The 22,800-nt window shown below is 28.7% G+C and overlaps 2 protein-coding genes across 4 annotated transcripts in view; one reads left to right on the top strand and one right to left on the bottom strand.

The window, feature by feature from the left end:
• LOC106683419 (beta-1,4-N-acetylgalactosaminyltransferase bre-4) overlaps positions 1-5,853 on the bottom strand; it is a 72,210-nt gene extending 66,357 nt beyond the window's left edge. Inside the window, exon 1 of the mRNA XM_014424881.2 lies at positions 5,801-5,853. The gene's annotated coding sequence lies outside the window, so the exon portion shown is untranslated. The remainder of the gene's footprint in view (positions 1-5,800) is intronic.
• LOC106683418 (RCC1 and BTB domain-containing protein 1) overlaps positions 1-19,381 on the top strand; it is a 61,286-nt gene extending 41,905 nt beyond the window's left edge. Inside the window, exons 1-12 of one of the 3 annotated variants that reach the window (XM_014424877.3) lie at positions 6,397-6,561; positions 6,760-6,939; positions 8,830-8,985; positions 9,194-9,402; positions 9,477-9,617; positions 10,240-10,487; positions 10,884-10,978; positions 14,165-14,337; positions 15,666-15,802; positions 16,870-16,973; positions 17,048-17,175; positions 19,012-19,381. In XM_014424877.3, the coding sequence (XP_014280363.1) occupies positions 6,843-6,939; positions 8,830-8,985; positions 9,194-9,402; positions 9,477-9,617; positions 10,240-10,487; positions 10,884-10,978; positions 14,165-14,337; positions 15,666-15,802; positions 16,870-16,973; positions 17,048-17,175; positions 19,012-19,152 (1,629 nt within the window). In that variant the 5' untranslated portion in view covers positions 6,397-6,561; positions 6,760-6,842 and the 3' untranslated portion in view covers positions 19,153-19,381. Of the gene's footprint in view, positions 1-6,396; positions 6,562-6,759; positions 6,940-8,829; positions 8,986-9,193; positions 9,403-9,476; positions 9,618-10,239; positions 10,488-10,883; positions 10,979-14,164; positions 14,338-15,665; positions 15,803-16,869; positions 16,974-17,047; positions 17,176-19,011 lie in introns of those variants that run through there. The other 2 variants (XM_014424878.2, XM_014424876.2) reach the window with 2 other exon arrangements.
• Positions 19,382-22,800: the final 3,419 nt, after the last annotated feature.

Raw genomic sequence — 22,800 nt, 5'->3', positions numbered from 1 at the left:
CCAGTGACTTCACGTAGCCCCACAGGAAATAATCGAGAGGTGTCAAATCGCACGACCATATGCGGCAATTTTGCTTATTAACAAACCCGTTAAGCCAAAAATGCGCCTCATCGCTGAACACAATTTTACAGAATGCGCTTCGTCAAGAACAGCCGCGGTGCCCATATGCCCGAAATCATTTTCAAATGTTAATGTCACGTATTGATCTTTCGAATAAAAAAAAAATTTTGATTACAATTTAATTTTTTGTGTTATTTTTTACAATTTCAAGTTCTATCGGGCTTAAAAAAAAACCCTATACATACACCGATAACCTTTACATCAGAAAATTAAATGAAGACTTTTCTTAAATTATAACAATTTTCTTCTTTTTTTTATCAAATTCACTATTCTTATTATTATAGAATATTTAGAACTTGGTAGTTTATCTAGTGAATGTTGAAGTAGCCGAAATCTGAAAGAGTTTCCTGTTAATTTCGTTATTTTATGATCATTTCATGTTAGGCCCATCAAAACATCACACTTTATTCCTATAATTCAATCATAAAACTATAAATTCAACTAATCATAAATAACATTTATTTTAATCTTAACTATTTCATAAAACAATTTCGTCTTGGCTTCTTGAGATTGGAGGACGATGCGTAAGGCTAAGAATCTACAATATTATGTATCTAAAATGATGTGCCAACAAAAGAAACTTAATATAGGTCTCCTTACAGAAGGTTTCCTTTAAATGAAAACCTCTAGTTTATAGTAAATACTTAGGAACTATCGCTTTCTTAGCAAAGGAAAGCATAAAGGAGCTTTTATAAAACGAAAATTTGGTAAGAGAAGATAAAGGTGGACATTTAAAGGCACACCTTTAGTTTCTCTTAGTAAAATTTTTGTTTTATAAAAGCTTCTTTTATTTAAACCAATTCCTTAGGAACAGTTGTTTTCATAGCAAATAAAAGCACAAAGGACCGTTTATAAAAAGAAAGAGAAGTTGATGGTAGATATTTAAAGGAAGCCTTTATTGTTAAGAAGTCCAAGGAGGAAATCTGGCTATGCATTGTGGAAATGTAATTGAAATAACACTACGACCATTGAAATGCGTGACTGAAGGTAAGGAAAATATCATTTGAAAGGAAATGAGCTCTGAACCAAGCCAGTGACGTTTTTATATAGGGAAAAAAGTGTGGTGTAATATTCTGTAAATATATCTGCCATTACAGAATTTATGACAATTACAGTCAAATATTAGCCCGAAAGATTGTTGTTTTAAAACGAGAAGTTACCGCAACAGGATGCGGTTGCATAATGATTGGTAAATGCAACGGATGCAGCGATATTTGAAAGACCTAGGAAAAAATTCGAACCTCACAAAGAGAGAAAGTGCCCAAACCACAATCCTACTCACACGTGGAATCCCCATGACTGAATGAACGGGTTTCTTTGATATATCACGGGTTAACCCACAGTGTGCGAGGATTACGAATCGGAATAAAAATCGAGATTGATATATTGTAAAAACCTTTTCAAGATTCTTTTGCAACTACAAAGCTAAATGTATTTTTTAAAAAAGTAATTACATTTAGAATGAGCTCTGAAACAACTATGAAATAAGAGAAATACAAGAAAACAAGGATTGGTAATAAGGTATTTGTAAAATCCCTAAAAAGATTCCATATACAATTAATCGTCGCTAAAATTTGCTAGGTGAAAGCAGATTCAACTGTAAATGTAAGTTCTAGCAACCTCAAGGTGTTTATAAGGAAAAATACCTTGAACATTAGAATTAAATGCGAAAGGTGCTAGCCATACTTTCTCAAAAACATTTTTTCGCCGCATCTTCCTTCTTAGGCTAGAATAATTTCGCGGCGCCCGTAGGGAGCTAAAATAACTTTTGCAGCAAAACAATCCCCAGAGCGGTTAAATGTGTAGGAAAAGAAGAAAAAACAATGCAAAATAAATGTTGGAAAACGCTGTATATTTGATATTTTTATTTTATTTTTATAATTCCTTGCCACCTGCCGCGACATCCAGTTTGAGAACCAAATGTATAGGAGTCAGAAACATAAAACCCAGTCCATAAAACATTCGTAAACAATTAATTTAAAAGTTAATTTCTGGAGTCCTAAAACTCTTACTAATTTGCTAATGAAATCAAGTAGATAACGAATTAGGTCCTTTTTCACCAACAACTCCCCTGAACCGTACGTTCTACAATATGAAAAATTAAAGGACATTAAATTCTGCGTTGAGTGATTACCATAACGTAATCTGTTAGGCTATAAACCACCTACTTTGGTTACATACGGTTACAAAGCACTTCAAACTATTGGAGCCGAAGACGGTGGTTTGCAAACATACCACTTGATGGAATAGTACAAGAGCCCAAGAGGAGAAAAAAGGCAGTTATTTTACCAAAGTATTAATAAAACTTTAATTAAAACTATGCTTAATTACTAGTCCAAATTTATGAGTCTGCCAAGTAGAGGTAGGAGGAATAAAAAATAATGGCTGTTTCAAAACGTTAAAAAAATATTAATCTTTCATTCCGAACTCTATATTTTTAAAACTACCAACAACACTAGAAAACCTAAGAGAACAACATTTAAAATATAGTAAATTTGCTTAAATATGAGCTCTAATAGAGCTATTTACGTTCAATAGTATTTTAAAAAGCAACATTTCATAAAAAAAATTGTACTGAAAGATCAGCAGTAAATGAATTTATTTTGAGAAATCTATAACTCAAAAACTATTTGACGTACAGATATCTATTAGCACTCAAATTAAAGCTAGTTTAATGGACTATAAAGTAGTTTATAACCTTTATCTTCGTATGAGTAGTAGCGTTTATGATATTTAACAAAATAAATTGATTTATAGTTGTTCGAACAAATTTTCAACAAATGTAAATTGAACCAGTTTTAATTTAAGTGCTGGGAGACAACTGTACGTCGAATGATTCTTGAGATATATTTTTTCATAAATCAAACTTATTGTAAGAACAACTGTATATCAACTTATTTTAGCAAATATGAAAATTACTACTCCTACGAAGGTAAATGCGGGAACTACTTAATAGAACATTAAACTAGCTTTAATTTGAGTGCTAATAGACATCTGCACGTCGAATGGTTTTTGAGATATAGATATTTCAAAATAAATTCAATAACTACTAATCTTTTAGTACATTTTTAGGAAATGTTGGTTTTTAAAAAGATATATTTCGAGGACTATTGAATGTAAATAGCTTTATTGTAGCGAATTTACTCTACTTTAAATAATGTTCTTAGGTTTTCTTGTGTAGTTGGTAATTTTAAAAATATACAGGTCCGAATGAAAAATTAATTTTTTTTGACGTTTTCGAATAGCCGCCATTTCTTATACCCCCTTGGCTATACTTGGCAGAGTTTATACCCCCCCTACCTATACTTGGCAGAGTCATTAATTTTGACTAGTAATAATACATAGTTTTCATTAAAGTAATAAAATATTGGGGTGAAATAACTGCTTTCTTTTTCTTCCCGGCTCTTGTACTAGAATAATTACCTTATGGTACTTATTCAACGCTGAATTTAATACTCTTTAATTGATTGTATAATAATGTTTTCAATAGCATTTAGGATTTGTACAAAAAAAAAAAAAAAGACCTAAAATTTCGTTATTCGTAGCTTATTAACTCGTCAGTAACAGGTTCAGGACATGAAGAAATACGTTTCAGTGTCACAGTTGGACACATATAAGGTAAGGTACCTCAGTTATTGACAAAATTTGTAAATAAAAAAAAATTAAATATAACTTATTCTAGCGAAAAAGTCATATTTCATTTTTTAAATACACACCGTTCAGGGGTTTTAGTCGACAAACGAGGAAAAAAGACCCGACTATTTACTTAATTGAAGAATCTTAATTATTGCGTTTCCACGTAAGTATTTAAAAACATTAGTTTTTATCATATGCATGTTTTATGGTCGGATTTTATGCATCTGGCTCAGGACTATTGCGAAAGATAGAAGTCCTAGTTTAAGTTTTAAGGTTTACAATTTTGACAAAAGCAGTAAAAACAAAACGGATGCAAGGCTCTAAATAAGGACACAAAGATTCTTTATTTTGAAAGTATTCAAGTATGTATGCTTTATAATCTGCTATGATGATCTGCACGATACTTACATGTCAACAGTCTAGCAGTTACGGGAACAAAATATTCGTACCTGTTTGGAATTCAAAAAAAGGATCATAGTTCAGAATAGACTGCGACAGATTTCGTGAATTAGAACGATTAATAATACAAGAGTTGCTTCCCGTCCCCTTTACACGCCACTATCCCTGATGAAGACCTGAAACTCAGGTCGAAACGTCGGCATAAAATAAATGAGTTGCTTCCCGTCCCCTTTACACGCCACTATCCCTGATGAAGACCTGAAACTCAGGTCGAAACGTCGGCATAAAATAAATAAATATTGTTTTGTTTATTTATGTTGTTCTTTGCTGACCGCACCCCCCGATAAACTTCTTCAAGGATTAATAATACAATTCACAAACCCATTCAAAAAAGATTCATATCAATATTGTCTTTGTGCAACGGTCCGAATACTTTGTTGGTCATTCAGAAAAGCTTAAAGCCGTGAAATAAAAATTTACAATGAAACTTTATTTGAATCATGAAAATATACCAAATGTTAGACACGAATTTCAAGTTATCCTCATAAGAATGAAATCAAGTCCTGGTAATGGGTATTGAGTTTGGTTCGAAATTATAATGAAAATGTATGACTTTGTCAGAAATTTTGATTCACTAATATTCGAAGAGATGTACAAGACATAATAATAAAGGATTAATCACGAATTTATATATTATATCGTGATCACACCAAGAGAAGCTTAAAGGCAGAGTTGAGAATCAGTTCAATGATTCAATGATTTTTTCTTCGTAAATTGTTGACAAAACTATACTCTTTTTAAAGAAAAGAAACACAAACTTGATACAACATGATTAGAAACTGGACTATACTAATGCTAAGGATCTCTCTAATCAAAACGATACAATTCTACTAATATTCCACTGTAATTAAAAAAAAAAAATTCAAACTAATTTTTAAAAAAATGATACTTGGTATAAATTTTAAACACCAAAATTTTTTATGTACATCCTTTCATAACTGCAGTCGTAGGTCTATTCGTAGAAACACATGATTAATTACGTTGAAATATAAAAACTTCCATGATCAGTAATGGTTTACAAAATACCAAATAATGACAAAATTAAATTATCAACAATTTTGAAACCTGCATGCAATTTTACATATTTTTTGGTTGAAGTCATGAAATTTGAAAATGATGACCTTAAATAAATCGATGAAAATTGTTATATAATTTACAAACAATTTATTGAGATATTTTTTTCGATGACTTCGATTTAATTTTATGATTTCACTTTAAATTAGATCAAATACATTTTTATTTGTAAACAAATAATTAGAAACTAATAAATTAGCCATCATTTTCAATTTTTTAGATGTCATAATGTTTCAATACAAACAAAGAATCTTGTACTTTACATCCAATATAAAATAACAGAATACAAAAAAAACAGAGAAGGGAATCAAATAAATAAATTAATTCAGCAGAGTACTTGAGTATACACATAATTTCATCGTATTTTACAAGAAGTTAATTTTCGAAAATGAAAAAAAAAAATTATAATTTAACACTAGTGTAAGAACTTGACAGTAAAAGCAATATTTCATGTAGAAAATCAAAAGTAAAATATTTTAAAGCTTCAAAAACCGAAAGTAAACCTTATTACCTGAAAATATGTTTTATCACGGAGAGCCAGATTGAAGTGGATGCTGTGATCTGATCAATAGACTATCCCGCGCTACTTGACAATCGATTACAAAACATTTTCTAAACGATTATTAAATAATCGTAATTTAACAATTACTTACTGAAATTTAACTATATAAAAATTATCCCGTCGTTTTCCAAATCATTTAAAAAACCTCTTACTCTTTTAAACAGCTTTAATATAAATGAAACTGCCGAAGATTTTAAAGTTTGCAATGATTTTCATAATTTTTCTTGTGGATTATTGCTTTAGTGAATAGGCTTATGTAATAATATAGAATGCAAGTAATCTGATATTTCTCATACCCTAAACTTAGTATATACATTTATACAGTAATTATTCGATTAGATCGATTCAAATATTTTAAAGCAGTTTTTTTTAATTCATTCTTCTGAAGCCTTTTTAACTGTTATCAAACTTTTATAATCTAAATAAGTTTTTTTTAACTGTCGGATTACATTTAGATATGTTTCCCTTATAATAACCTAACCCTAATAACCAATATCATAATAGTTAAATAATATCGATACTAGTCGATAGTTATAATTCAGTCGTTGTCAATAATGTGCAACTTGTCAATGAAAATTCAATTCAATTACAGTTGCTGGTAATATTCAATATTAAGTTTGTGATATAATGAATTATTGCATTTAATGGGAATAGGTTGCCATTGTAATGGATTCTGTAACTAATAATAGAATGTATTTATTGGTTGTGAGGTAACTACTGTATTATGTTGTTTGTTTATTTTATTTACCTTACACTTTATTGAAAAATAAAGACTATTTTAGTTAATTACTACACATATTAATGATTCATTTTTAGACATAATTGATGCAAGGTTTAAACAGTATCATAGGATACTGTTAACTTAGGTTTACAAAAATATTTTAATCTTTGCCATATTTTATGTGCAGGTCTTCAGTAATGCGTTCTATTTCTAAAGGTTTTAACGCAACATTAGTTTACTCTTGAGGAATAAAGTTTTATAGATTTGATTATGATCAAATATAAAAGTGTGAACTTGAAAAAGTGGACTGTTCTGGCACCTATTAAAGAAGAAATTTTAAGTAGTGTTGTGCTGGTTCATGTGTTTGGTAAGTCTCCCCAATGATGTTTGAATAAATTGTTATCTGGTACGTTTCATTCCTTTCTACTTCTTGTCCTAATTTTTTAACTGCCATGTTTTGTTTTCATACTTCAAAATACTATAACTGGTGATAATGGGTGTTATATTGATTTATTTCACCACCATTACATGGTTTGATGTTTATTTAAAGAATTCATTTAATATTACAAAATATTGATTCTGATGTTATCATTTGAATACAACACTTTTCAAAATATTGTCTATAAAGACCTTTTCTCTACTGTGTTGCCCTAAGTACTAATTCTACTGTAATCATAATAAACTTTGCAATTGTTTGGGCATGAAACATGAAATATCCTATGCATTTTGAACAATTGAAGTGTTCCTTCTCAAAAGGTTCTAACTTAAAATTTAACAAAATGATTTTTTAGTATATAAAGGTTCATTCTGACCAAATATGACTGGTGCTAGCAATGAATCGGTCATTGGTCCTCAATTAAGAGTGTTATTAAAAAAAATTGAATGCGAGGAAAAGATGGTCGGGAGTGCAGTAAGTAGAGTTATAAACATAAATAAGTCTTATTTTATTTGTGGCAACAGTTCAGGCCTTCATCAGGGCTGAAAACTAAAAAATGATATTACAACTATAATATAGTGAAAAACAAAACAAAGAAACTGTATAACTTGAAATTATGAAGATAATAGATGATATTGAAATAAAATACATTCATATTTCAAAAGTTAAAATTTAAACAAAAAGATTACTAAGATTGAAAATGTTAGAAAAAGAATTTCTAATCAGAAGGTGCTCCATATAAAAAAATTAAGTAATATAATTAAAAATGTATAAAAGTAAACAATATACATGTTGCAATGAGAAGCACGAAAAGATAAAGATAAAATTAATAATATAAAGAAGGTGAGATATAATGTTATTTAAGTCAAAAGGGGCTAAGTAATAAAATTCAAAATGATATGGTGTAGTGAGCAGCAATAAATAATGTATGTAAGGAAAAAATCAAAGAGAGAAGAGGGAGGGGTATAGATGTGAGAATGAAGAAGGAAATTAAAATAAAGAGAGAGATTTTATATTTATTATGATTTTCTTTTTAATACTTTCTCTTATTATTTTCAATTTTACTACTTACCTTCTTTTTACGTGTATAACTTAAAATATTACTTCTTTATTTCCTTAATTTTATTCATATATACTTCCATTGTATCATGTATTTTCTTTATTTTCACTTATTTTTTATTATGTCGATTTTTATTTTTTCACCATTTACATGAAGTACTTTCTGATCTAATTTTTTTTTCTAATATTTTCAATGTTTGTTATTTTTTTTTAGTATCATCTGGTATCTTCGTAATTTCTTTTTATAATGCTTCTTTGATTTTTTTTTCACTATATTATGGTTGTTATCTGGTTTTTTGTTTTCAGCTCTGATGGAGGCCTGAAATTCATGAAATGAAACGTAACCACTAATAAAATAAGACTCTCTTTAATGGTATTCTATTGACTGCACCCTAACCATCTTTTCCTCACATTGAATCTACAGTCAACAATAAACCCCATCATTAAAAAAAACTGAAGATATGTTAATTTGATTAGAAATTAGCAATCTTGATACCAGTATACAAAACAAGATTCAGCTGCAAATTCTGAATTCCTTCTATATTATTGTTGCTTTAATTAGATCACAGCTATCCACCTCTACTCAAAAGGGATGAACAAATCTTCCAGGCAGTTGTACCTTAAATATTTTCTTATCCATGAAAAGCTTAAAGTAACGTTAAAACCTTGTTAAAGGAAACTCTTATATTAGCCTCAAATGATAATGCATTGTTCTATTTTACCCTTTGTATATGAATACTGATTATTTTTTTTTAACTACAGGATATGAAGCTGAAAGTGCATATTTTGTTACATCAAACGACGAAGTGTTTGCTCTTGGTGAAAATGTTTTAGGAAGACTTGGAATTGGGAATGTTGAAATCATATCAACTCAAAAACCCATAAGACTTAATAAATTGTGTGGAAAACATGTAATATGTAAAGTATTTATTACTGTTGCATTTTCTCTTATAGCTAATATGTAACCATTTATCATTTAAAATGAATTTCTAAACTTTGAGTTGATTTTTAATTTTATTTTCATTTTATTAGTTCTTACCCAAATGTTGTCATATTTATCAAAAATTAAGTTGATTAGGTGATCTATCAACGATATTTCAACCATTAAAAATTAATTTTTTTTCAGGCTTTACTACAGGCTCAATACATGCTCTTGCGCTTACTAAAAGTGGTGATGTTTATTCATGGGGTAGTAATAATTATGGCCAGTTGGGGCACAATTCTCTCGATTCACAGCTCTCCCCAAAAAGAATAATTTTTCCTGGTACCGATGTACAAATAAAGAAAATAGCCACTGCTGATCGTTACAGTTTGGCCCTTACTTCAAATAATGAAGTAATATAACATCTATTATGATTTTTCATATGCTTAATTAGCTTATTTTTAATGTAATCTGTTTGTGATTTCAGTTGTACCACTGGGGTGATGTACAATGGGATTGTTGTAGCACTCAAACTGTTCCCACATTGCTGAAAATTTGGCATGATCCAACTATAGTTAGTATAAGCTGTGGTGCATTTCATGCTGTGGCTCTTACTGATTGTGGAAAAGTAAATTTTTTATTTTATATTCAATGAATTAGTTATTCTCATCATTCATTTCAGATGATACCATTATACTGAAAATACATTTGTTGATTTTGATCAAAAATTGATTAGATTTGATTTGATCAAATAAGCTAGATTTTACTAAGTTTAAATTTTAAATTTTACCTTCTCCATTCCTGTAACCACCATAATATTTACAATATTTTCTGAAAAAAAAAAATGATTTTTAGTTCAGTTTTAAGTCTAGGGGCTCCCTCAATTGATTGTATAATTCCTTTTCTGTGGTAGTAATAAATTGTTAGTCCCTAAGATTATTTCCTTGGAAAATATTGATCTTGTCTATAAACAAAATATATGGTCTGTTACCTTCCCGTTTGATGACCTTCCATTAGACTCAAGCGCATCCTTTCTAATCTCAATCGCTGCCCATAGCTGCTGGATTCAGTCAATTGATAGATCCCATTAATGGAATTAGTTTTGAATTAGAAACTAACCCAAAGTTGTTCCTTATGGATTCATTTCTACTTTATATAAAAATTGGTTATATTTACATGTTTTTGATTTTTCCTACATATCTAGCAAAGCTTTATATCCTGAATATAATAAGATATTTATATTATGTCAGGTATTGGCTTGGGGTGTAAACGAGGCTGGGCAGCTTGGAAATGGAAATACAATCCTACAAGATGTACCGCAGGTTATCAGGGGACAGTTGGAAGACCAAAATGTCATTGAGATTGTGTGTAGCACCCTCGCAACCATGGCACTAACTGACGATGGAGTATTATATGCCTGGGGCCATAACAAGAATTCATCACTTGCTGTTGGTGTACCAATGGAGATTGTTTACTTTCCACAAAGAGTTATTATCAGGTATATAACTTGTTGTTATAGTATGTTTTTTATTTTCTACAATAAGATTTATCACTGTTCTTGTCTTTTTAACATTTTTTTTTCTTATTTTTCATTCACATATTATTTGTTACTTTCCTTATTAGGTCAACCCCCTCTGTATGTCTCTAAACTATAACAAAGGCAAATATATTAAAACATATTTATATGTACGATGGCATCAATAATATCACTTATTGATGTTAAACTTTTTCGATTTGGTTTCTGTTTCTACATAAATCTTAATAACTTATCTCCCTGTCACAATAAGAATTACTTTAGAAAGCACATTTGATCCTGTAGTAGAAACATAAGTGACAATTTTTATTAAATTGCAAATATTGTGGTTTATAATAAAATTGATGTTGTGATTTCTAGGAAAAATATTGTGAGAATAGCAGCTAATAATCTGCAACCTATTCTTGTTGCTGAAGCAGAAAAACCACATGAGGTGTTTCTATGGGCGCAAGAAGGTGAAAAATTAAATTTAGAAAATTATTTTAATATTTCTTGAGGTATTAAAAAAAAACATCTGTTCGTTTCACCTTAATTTATTATTAAATAAATTGAAGATTCATTAATCTATTAAAAGTACTTCTCAGAATACTTCTTTGCAACACTTTAGCCCATTGCAGAGCTCACAATATGATGTCCCTCCCCAATTCAACAGTCCAAAAAACTTTGGAGCTCATGCTACCCTCTCTAAATGTTTTAATTTAGCTCATGTAGGAACTGAATCTTTCTCCTCCAATAAATGTTTTTCTTGAATGTCATTATAAACTAGTTTCCAAGTTTGTATTCCTGATGAGGTAACTCTATTTAATATATATTTTTTTTAAAATTTAATTGTTAACAATAATTACGCTATCCTTTGTGTAATCCATGTAAATATGTCTGTATAGTTCATTGACAATTAATAATATAAAATTTATTGTTTTTAATGATGTGATTATTGTCGAGCGTACATTCAATATGAGAAGAAGATGGTCAGAGCTGCAGTCAGTGAAGTATTATTAAGATAACGATCATATTATAATAAAAAACATAATAAAACGGTATAGCAAAAAAATTAAGAAGATAATAAGGTAAGGTATAATATTGGAATAGTAAGAGTTTATACAAAAAGACGACAAACATTGAAAATATTAGAAAACAGGGAAATAAATAATGAGAAGGGAGAAAAAATAATCTAAAATTAATTTTTAGATAAGGATTTAAAAAGTAACATGAAATATTAGAAAATGAAAGAGGAAAATAAAAACAAAAAATGATGAAATTGTGCTCTATGTAAATAACAAAAATTTTTATTTATTTTTTCTGTATTTAGGTAGGTAGAGCTTGGTTTGATTTTTGTTTCCCCTTTCATTCTTGTTTTTTTCTCTAATATTTTATGTTATCTTTTTGTATAAATTCTTACTGTTTCAATATTATTTATTACTGTATTATTTGTTATCTTCTTAATAACTTGTTATACTGTTTTTTTTTTGGAATATGGCTATCTCATTTGTTTTTAGCCCTGATAAAGGCCTGAAATTTAGGCTGAAACATCAGCACAAATAAAATAAGTTTCGTTTATTTGTGTTTATTAATACAACACTGACCACACTCATCATCTTCTCATACTGGTTTTAATGTACATACAGATTTTGATATCATTTAATAAAATTAATTTTTTAGGACAATTTTTGATATTATTTTTATATGTGAGTTATTGCAGATGTCATGTTTTAATTTTCACGTGTATATATATGTTTTATCTTAAATGTATCTCTATTTTATTACGATTCAAATTTAAATAGACATCATGAAAGAAACCCTTCAACCTTCGTCACAAGACATAACTTGTATCACTTTTAAGCCCAAAAATACAAATGAAATGATTGTTAGTATTTGTTGGGAATTTCTAGTGAACAATTGACCTATTTTTAGTGATTACACACTCTTGAGCTAGTGTCCCCTGTTTAAATTTGTAGGGAGGGTTAAAATGCTACAGTCCTCACATGACTATAAAGTTTAGTATAATGTTGTACATTGGAATGGTTAAACTTGGTTCAATATAAAGTTTTATTAATAAAAGTTATTAATTCTGGTAATAGTCTTGTCTATGGTGTTATAATATTGTAGTGTATTGCAATTAATTACTAAATATCATTGCTGGTTTTAATGGGTAAGTCTTAATTTTTCCTTTATATATTCTGCTAAATATTTTTTTTTTTTTACTATGAAACAGTATTAACATACTGTAGAAACCTGCTTATTTGTTCTATTGAGATCAAGACTTCGCAAGTCGAATGGGAATCTGGGATGTATAAAAGAGAGTTCAGTTTTTAATTGTGCTGATTTCCAAACTATTTCAGAAGAGATAGCTGTTTAGAGAAAAATTGATTTTCAAATACGTTGTATGAATTATCCTCTTGAAAAATCCAAAGATTTTTAACCTCTCCCTACTAATTTTTTGTGATTATAAAATTGTTCTACGAAGAATCAGTAATATTTTTTTTTCTTATTCTTCAGAAAGAGACATGAAAAAATTTTGAACATAGCTATGTGCCAAAAATGTTTAATTTTGTTCATAACTTTTTGTTCTATCAGATATATTAGGGATTTTAGTAGCTTTAAATCTTCCCATGACGACAGTAAACATTTTAAGAAAAACATCTTTATGAATCAATGACAATAAGTATTATAGTATAATACATCATGAAAGTAGAATACTTTGTTATTCAATAATTTATTTAGGATAGAATTCAAAAAACCAAATTTTTGTAATTACACACGCTTAATTGATTCTCTGTATTACCTGGTGGTAAAAAGAAAAAAAAATGTTATCAGCAACATTTAATTTAGAGCAAGTTTAGATTCATGTTAGAGAATTATGAACAACTACTGTTATAAGTGGTCATCAATATTTCCAAAAAAATGCTAAACGTTAGATGTCTCAATGATCCAGTACTTCAAAAGTTTATTGTGGAAAAATATTCAAAGCTGTGTTTTTAAAGTTCTTATTCCTCTAGAATTTGGATGAATCTCGAAAACTGTGTGTGTATAATTTATACATAATGGACTAAAGTTGATATTACATTCAAGAGTTCTAATTTGAACTGAGGGTGATATTTTCAGTTTTTAGTACTCTTCCACTAAAATTGTGATTTAAATATTTGTCAACATCTATTTAGGAGTAATTACAAATATTTGTATGAATTGTGTAGGAAATTTAATCCTCTACATGATTGGTAATAATGGTGATACTGACTGTTATTGGTTTATAAAGATTTCTTACCCATGAATGATTATAATGAAAATAAGTAAATCTTTTTTCTTTCCAATATAAAACCTAAAAGATTTTTGTTGTAATTGAAAATTGTACAGTTGTGAAATTTGTACACCTGTGCTCTTTATCTTGGTTTTTTCCCAACTCGATTCATCATCTAATAATCTATAACCTTTCGATAATATATTCATCTCTTATGTTAATTTATTTTTGTTTTATGTAAATTAATTATTTGTCTTTGGTTAGTTGAAACGCGAAGGTCTTTATATTTTATTGATTTTAAAATCTCGTGTAACATGAGATACTAGTTTTGGTGATACCTTTTATAAAATATAAATGAGTGCTTTATTTTTTAACTGCATCATTAAAGTATTTATATTTTTTTTAGATGAGGATTCGGAATGTGCCCCAAGAGCTCTACCTTGTTCAAATATACTTGAAGCTTTTTATGGTATCTCTATGCCTATAGTTGGACGAAAGAGCGAGGAACCTGTTTTACCGATGGTCCCTTTACTGAAAGGTTCTACAAGAGATATTGGAAAAGTTTTATTTGATAGTAAGGTATTCAACTTCATCTATCCTCTTCTATGTTAGTACTGTACATGGAACATGCTTATCGAGTCTGATATGTAATTCTCAGTTTTCTGCTTGTAGCCTCTCTAGAGTTCTATTTGCACAAAGAGATGTAACTATTTCTGCCTCATACTTTTTACCCATTTTGTTTTTATATAATAATTACTGGCCTTTATTTATCTAAAATTCACATATATAATAAAGTTCCAAAAATCTGAACTTTGACAATCCAAAAGTAAGTTTAATCAATTATGAAAATTATGGTGTATTCTTCTTTGGAATTAAAAAGAACTAATATTATAATAAAACCTTATATGATACAGTGCAACTTTATAGACACCTTGCCCGTTTAGACACCCTGTCTAAACGGGCAATCTTATCCTAGCCAGCAAGAAATAGATTAATGCATTTGAACCTCTCTACTATATAACTTCTTCAGTCCGAACTTGGACTCCATCAGTACTTTTCACTCATCTCTGATGGATAAAAGCCGTAAGATGTGTATGTACAAACTCAAGTTAAAGATGAATACAAAAAAATATATCAACTAACATTGTAATGAGAGTGAACTGATAAAAAAGAATATATATGACCAAAAAGATGTAATAATAAACCAAGAAGGTAAATCAACGGATATAAGTTAGTAATGAACTGAAAAATTAATATTTCGGCTTTGAGTGTCACTTTATAGAAAATTCAAAGAAGAAGCAATAAAAAATTGTTTCAGAATCGGCATAACTAGTCTAAAGAAAAAGTGCATATAAAAGAGTATAAATCAGTGCATGTAATGTGTGCTTCCTTACCATTTCTATTGGATAGATAAGAGTAACATTCACTGGTACTGTGTAAATATCTTTTTGTACCTCCACCTTTATATCTGTTTTATTGTCGAGTCACTTTTAGACTCTTACATTAGCTTTATATTCTTATTTATCTTTTTCTTTTAGCCTTGATGAATACCTGCAGTGTGGGTCAAAATATTAGCCATTATTAATTGGTTGAAAACTGTTTATGTTTTTCTTGAACGAAACACTATCTCCTTCTAACATAAATAGTTGATCACTTTTCCAATTTTATTTCCAGAGAGGTCAGAGATAAGAAGAAGTGATGGACTTTGATATTTTTATAAATTTATTTTCATTCTTTTATTTCTTAATGATAATAAGATGGCTTAAAATTATAAAATAATTTATGTTTTTTAAGAAAATAAAAACCCAAGGAAAAAACATTTTTGAGCATTCGTACTATATATGTACTTATATGTTACTTTGTCTTTAAATTTCATCTGATGTTTCTAATTGTTCTAATGGTTTTAGGAGTACAGCGATCTTCAGATTCAGTTGGCTGATGGCGTTGTATATGTTCATACCATCATCATGAGAGCATTTTGTGAACACTTCAAGACACTACTAGATGAAAACTGGTCAAATGGAAGGTGGAAGCACTTTTTTGTGTATGATTTAAAAATATGTGATCGTGCTTACTAACATTAGTCCTTAGTCTCAGTGGCACAATAACATAATATACAGGGTGTCTAGCAACTGGGAAACCAGAAAAAATCAGGTAATTTTTTAATTCTGGCAAAGTCAGGGAGAACTCAAGGATTCTGATAAAACACAATTTTCCCTTCTAATTACCTTTCATGTATTTTATGAAAATAGGATTATCAAGCAAATCCTCTGGAATAAATAAAAGCTTAAAAGTTTTTAATCATTTCTATCAAAGATTGTTTACCTATTTCAATTATCCTAAGCTCATTTTAAAAATTTTTTTTTTAAATTTAAAGCACTATAAATTATTATTATTATTATTATTTTTCGCTTAAACTGTAGATTATGTACATTTCAGTTTATTATTCTTAATAAATTAAAGAAATCTTTGTAATTGATCAAGAAAGCAAAAAATTACTCCACCATCCACCGTTCCCAGATTTTCTCTAAAATTCCTACTGGGCCCATTTTGTCTGGCACTGAAGTTTACTCTAGGATTACTGTATAAACATGAAACAATTATCCGCCATTTTATTTCAAAACAGAAGCTGATTAAAGATTTTAAGTATCTCAGCCATCATTATACCATCATGGAATCATTATAGCACTGTAAGAATAATAAATCTAATTAATTTTTATTTTTCAAAACAAACTGTTGCTTGACATCTACATGAACATCGATCTATATAAATTATTAAAAAAATAATAAATCATTGTGTAACAATACGAGGAATTTTTCTGAATATTTAACTACAATAAATAACTCTTTGGAGAGGATTTTTATGTACTTATCCCAATCTAAAGTTCACCTGTACTAACAATTGATAAGTACACTTAACAAGTGAAAATAGAAACTCATTATAAATTAATGAATGCTTGATGAGTTTTATGAATCGGAAAGGGTCAATTAAAATTTGGGCTAAATATGGTAAATTTGGGGAATATTTCTTCAACCTACTTTGCTAGACACCCAATGTAATATTTTTGTGTTATTGTTGACTTTTTAACTTATCCACTATTTTTTTTACAGGACTGTCATAAATATGAAACAGTATAATTCCAAGGCCTATCGGGCGTTTCTAAAATATGTTTACACTGGTATAGTGGAACCACTTGAAGGATCCGAAATCATCGGTAATTTTGTAATTTTATGTGTTAAGTGTCCGAGCATAAACCATTTTTCCTAACAAAAGTATTTTTGTATACAGCTCTCTGCGACATTGCAATGTCTTATTTGGAATTGGAGCTTAAGAACCTGTCCCAGGAAATGTTTAAATATTGCCTAACTGTTTCAAATGTTGCTCAGTTATATGCTATCGCTGCTGGAAACCAGTCGGTAATTATCAAAATAATAATATCTCAATTCTGTTCTTTACTTCTTTCCTCATAACTATGAGGTGAATAAATCACATTTTCTTGATTCCTTATTTCATTCTGATGTTCATGCCTTTCATCTGAAAATACTGGGTATCTTAGTATTAATGTTCACCTCCATAATTTCTTTATATATATATTTTTTATTTTTGCTGGGTTATAACCTAGTGGCATAAGGTCTATCTTCTGAAGATATTTTGAATTTTGTAATGTTCTCCAGTCCACCTTACTCTGGAATTACCAATGGTATGGGTTAATTTTTTTATGAATCCTGATAGTAAAACATATTTTAAGACAAAATCATATTGGGAATTTTTTTGACCCTGAAGGCGTAAATCCATCAACATTTTTTTAATGTTTTTGATTATTTGCAAACAAATAATGTAAGGATCCATCATCATAATTGAGGCATTTATTCATTAAGGTGTCAGTATCATGGCAGCTATTTTAGTTTCCTTGGCCAGTTACGGAAACTTAAATTATGATGATGGATTCTAAAATGGAATTAATTCTTAATTCTGTACTGTTTGCTCTCAGATCCTCGTAACCTGTAAAATGTTTCCAGATTTTTATGATTTATGCCTTCAGGACAAGTTGATCAAAAAATGTACTCAATATGAATTCATCTTAAAATTGTATTTACTTTTATATATATAATAATAATTTGGTTTAATGCATCAGAGCCTGTGAGATACACCTTCATTCATTCACAGTGAGCTATTTAAAGCTTGAGATAAGTAAATTCTTCGAATATAATTAAAGCTAATGAGTTTATCAATCCAAACTGTTATATTCCACTATGTCTTCCATAAAAAATATGAACCTCAAGCCTACAAATTGACAATGTGATAATGCCGTTACACCTTCAGTGTTACATAATTTACATATTGCTGATCCTATCAGCTTGAGGTAGAATATGTGTTTCCTGAATTTACAGTGAATTATAGATCCCTGTACCAATAATACTTTACTTCAATTGCCGCAGGTTCTGTGCAGAAAAAGATTCAGCTTCTTTTTTATGTATTTTTTTTTTTATGCCTTCTCTTCTTGGTCATTTATGAAAAACATTTGTTGAAATGACCATAGTATAGCTATCTTGTTTTTTGCCAGTATAGTTCAGCTTTGATGCCATAAGATGCTTACATTTATTGTTAGCATTTTTATAAAAAATCTCCACATCCCATTGGAAATATGAAAGTTAAGTGTGCTGGAGGAGAGCTGAAGAAAGTTATACAATGAATAATACCCACAATGGACCGTCCACATGCCACTGTTAGGTCCAGCAAAAATAATTCCAAAAATTATAGTGTTAGAAAAGTGCTCACTGAATAGAAATGTAAATCTCTGTTTCTCAACTGGTAGTCTATGGGGCATGTGTGGGCTGTGGGCCAGCTGTGGGCTTCACAAAAATATGTCTGAAAACATATTTTTGTGAAGATTCATTGTTTATTGTTATATTTTATTAATTATTTTTCCTGATGTTTTAATTTAGTTGAATTAGTTAAATTGAAAGATTTAAACAGATAAATGCACAATCAAAGTAACTCAAATTGCACCTAATTTTCAAATATTTTCTGAGGAGACCCTACAAAGTCGGTCAGGAATGGGGATGAGCCCCACCATATGCTCCAGTTTCCAGCTTAGTGGTCAGACTTCTATGGGTTGGGAATCACTGATGTAACTGGAGTATTTTATTTTGATTATCCTTTTAGAGTTATTTTTAATTTAATGTTATACTACCTGTACATTCATTTACATTTTTATGTTTTATTGATAATTTTACTTTTTATTGTTTTAGGAATTAGTTGAATCTTGTGTACAATTTGCTGCAGAAAATTTAGATTCTGTTATTCTTTCTGAAGGTTTTGAATCTTTAGATCCTGCCTTGAGTAAATCCCTCGTATCTAGTGCTATTAAATTAAAACATGGCTTATTGTGATCAAGAATTCTATTGTTCAAATATAAGGAAAAAGTTCTTTTGTGATGAATTTTTTGTCAAAAACTTAAATAAATGCTGCCAGTTTTATTGAAAAGAAATTCAAAGTATTATTGACTCAAAATATTTGTTTAGCACCTATTATTAAGACATCTTTAATTATATTTTTCTATTTGAAGTGTATTTTATTTTTGTATAAAAAGATACTTGATCGGTGAAATGAATTCTCTAAAGTATTTTTTTTTTTTTAAATTATTTGTTATTTGTATAAATAAGTATTTTTACCATTGTAAAATACTTAGATGTATATAAGTAAATATATTTTATGGTTTATTAAGTTTATGTATATAAATAAAATAAATTATTTATTTTTATTTCTTCTTTCAAGTTTATTGTAACTTCACCCTTATTTGTAATTTATGTCATTTAGTGTAAATTATATTTAAGAATACTAAAGTTAACTGTATCCGTTCAATAAAATTGATCATGAAGATGGTCAGGGTTGTGGTCAAAAGAGAAGCAAAAATAATTGTATACTATTTGCGCAATTATATGGCCAACCATTTGTATATATAATAAAATTAATCATTCTCACGTCCAAACCTACTTCTAAGTTTATTTGTGAACTACTTCACACAGTAATCTTGATGAACCAATCTGATTCGTCTGAAAATAACCAGCTCTAGTATGACATCCTAATTAATAGTTCTCACACAAATTGAAGCTTAAAATTTTTCCACAAAAGTGATCTTTAAGTTAATAAAATAAAATAAAGTTATTTTCTAACTTGAAATGAACTACTTGTCGGTCAATAAAATATTTATTTTGTATTAATGAATAAATCTAAGAAATACTTTCTTGTAACAAAACATAATAATTCTGGGTTTACCTCCATATTCATTAAGAACTACACCAATATTTCAGTGGTTAAAGTCTGTAATTATCACATAATTATGAGCATAAATGACCTAATAATCCTCCACTTGTTGACTCTGGTGAAGGTGTTGAGAAGCTGCTTTACATTAGTGACCACTGTCTATCCACTTGACACTATTGTATTACACTTAAATATAAGTAGATACTATCATATTTCAAATGGATTTAATATTATTGATGCAACTTGTGAATATTCACCAGAAATATTATGTTTTATAAATTAAAGTATTTTTTAATCTGTTGAAAAAAAAAAAAAATACGAATATGAATCGCTTGGATAATATTTGATACAAGGAGGCTGCTTAACTAACCAGGTATTAATTTATTGCATTATTAGGGTTATTATCTATTGCCCGGACATTCACGGATTGAGTATCGTATCTGGGACAGTAAAGCTGTCCGGGTTTCCAGATTTGGTGGTGATGGAAACATAATTTTTCCTGAATCTATCTAGCACTATAAGCAATAGGAAAATTTATGAAGAATTTTGACTCCTCAAAGTTTCCCAATATTTTTATGATCATGGTGTTCGCTGTTTACCTGGTACATTGGCACCTCCAGGATTTTTTTTTTTTTATGGTTAAAATTCGGACTGTTAGAGGAATGTTGTCACTTCTGTGATGAAAGAACTATTAAATATTGGAGTAGATGTGATTGTGAGGAACTTTATTTAAAAATTAAATAAATAAGTCATTCCTTTAAAAATTTGTTTTATTTAAAATGTACTTTAAAAAGGAGGTCAAAAGCTTTTTTTAAATTTGGTGAATAATATCCTTGTATTTTAGATCTTTTATATTGTATGTAAATAAAAAATGTTTAATGTATGTGCCTAATTATATTACAATTTCTTTATTAGGTATTTTATTGTTTTTGTTTGTCATAAATGGATCACAATAACTATTCTGTGGCAGAAAATATATTTTTCCATGTATTCCAAGTTGTCTAGGCTTGATTGGCTTTTAAAATATATGGTTACACCATTATCATGAACCACCTTCAACAAAAATGGTTTGGTGGCGTGAGTTGGGAATTCATTTAAAAGACCATATAATTCTGTATTATGAATTGAACACTACTGCTCATTGATATGAAGAAATTTTGCACAAGAGGATCAAATTACATTAGAAATATTTTTTAACATCTTAATTCAAATTTATTTTGTTTAATGAACATCACTGATTTACCGTGTGTAATCATAAAAGGAAGATGGTCAAAGAAAAACTCAGATAGCATTTCGACTCTTTGAGTTTTTCTTTTTCCACACCCAGACCATCTTCCTTTTATTTTGTTTAATGTTATTATTATATTATTGAAAAATATATTAAGTTTCATTAATTATTCTTCGAACTACTATTGAAAAAATTTAAAATGGACCTAATATAAGTGCCCCAAGAAAAAGCTTTTTACAAGAGTAACTTTTTCAAAGCTATAGTTACACTTGGTCAGTAATATTTATGTCCCTTTAAAAATTATGTTTCATTCATACATTAAGAAGTATGTAAGTATGATTTGTTTTTCCTATTGATATTTAATTAAATCCAAGTCTTCAGTTGCAGTTTATACCAGAACTGGTCAAAAATTAGTTATTAATGAACTATTAACAAATAAACATTGTATTCATGACAATGTAGTCATGGTTTTATCTATAGCTAATGTCCTAACCCTGGTTTATACACAATATTAGTAATATTCGAATTCGTTCATTAAGTTAATTTAAAGTTGATCATTGCAGCATAACTGCTCAATTATGAGCAGTATATTTCTTCTTTTTGAAATATTTCTCTAATTGATAATATTATCAGTTTTATTCCTGAATTTGTTTGTTATGAATTAGTTTTCAGGTTATCTTTTTCGTTTTATAAGTACTTGATAAAAATATATTTATTTGTCAAACGGTTTTGACATATTAACGTAATGTACAAATATTTAAATGATTAATAGCTCATTTGTTCATAATGTTAGTTCACATGAGATTTACTAAGTACTGAGAAGTCTGGAGAGAGAAAAATTTCAGGCCAACCATTTTCTTGCCCACTTCAAATTACTATTATGTATAATTTTTCTAGGCTGTTTATATTGAAAAAAGTTTCTAAAAGGTTTTCAATGTATATCAAAATTATTGTAGAAAATTGAAATTTGTTAAGGTCATCAAGTTTAATCATTTTTTGATAAAAATGAAATACTTGGAATTGCTAAAGTATTTAGATGTTCAAGCATAACATGATAAGACGCAACAAAGTTTAATTCAACAAATGAGCAATGACTAATTATTGATAAGTCATCTCAAACTTTAAACAAGGTTAACCTTTGCTGCTCATTGATTTTAGATGTGAAATTATAAATTAAAATAGTTTAAATAACGATTTGAATCAAAGTAGAATAATCAAATATGTAATAAAAAGGATTTTTTAATAATATATCATTTCTCAAACAAAAACAATACATTATTTTATTTCTATTTAATAAAATTCATTAAAACTCTCGAGACTTCAGTATCGATATATTTGTACATGCGATTTTTTTTATTACTTAGCGTCTATGAAAAGATCTAGTTGTTTAATTATTGTGGACATGAATTTAAAAATTATTTAAATCATTTAATTTGTTTTCAAAATTATAATGAGGTGCTAAGTGAACTGAGAGACGGTCAAGAAAAGGAACGAGAAAAACCTCCAGATTTTATGCCGGTATCGTCGGCAACACTGTACATATAAG

The sequence above is a fragment of the Halyomorpha halys genome, unplaced genomic scaffold, assembly GCF_000696795.3.
Source record: "Halyomorpha halys isolate HHAL.00 unplaced genomic scaffold, Hhal_1.1 Scaffold482.1, whole genome shotgun sequence".
In the NCBI taxonomy this organism is placed as follows: domain Eukaryota; kingdom Metazoa; phylum Arthropoda; class Insecta; order Hemiptera; family Pentatomidae; genus Halyomorpha; species Halyomorpha halys.
This window is presented reverse-complemented; position numbering and strand designations above follow the sequence as displayed.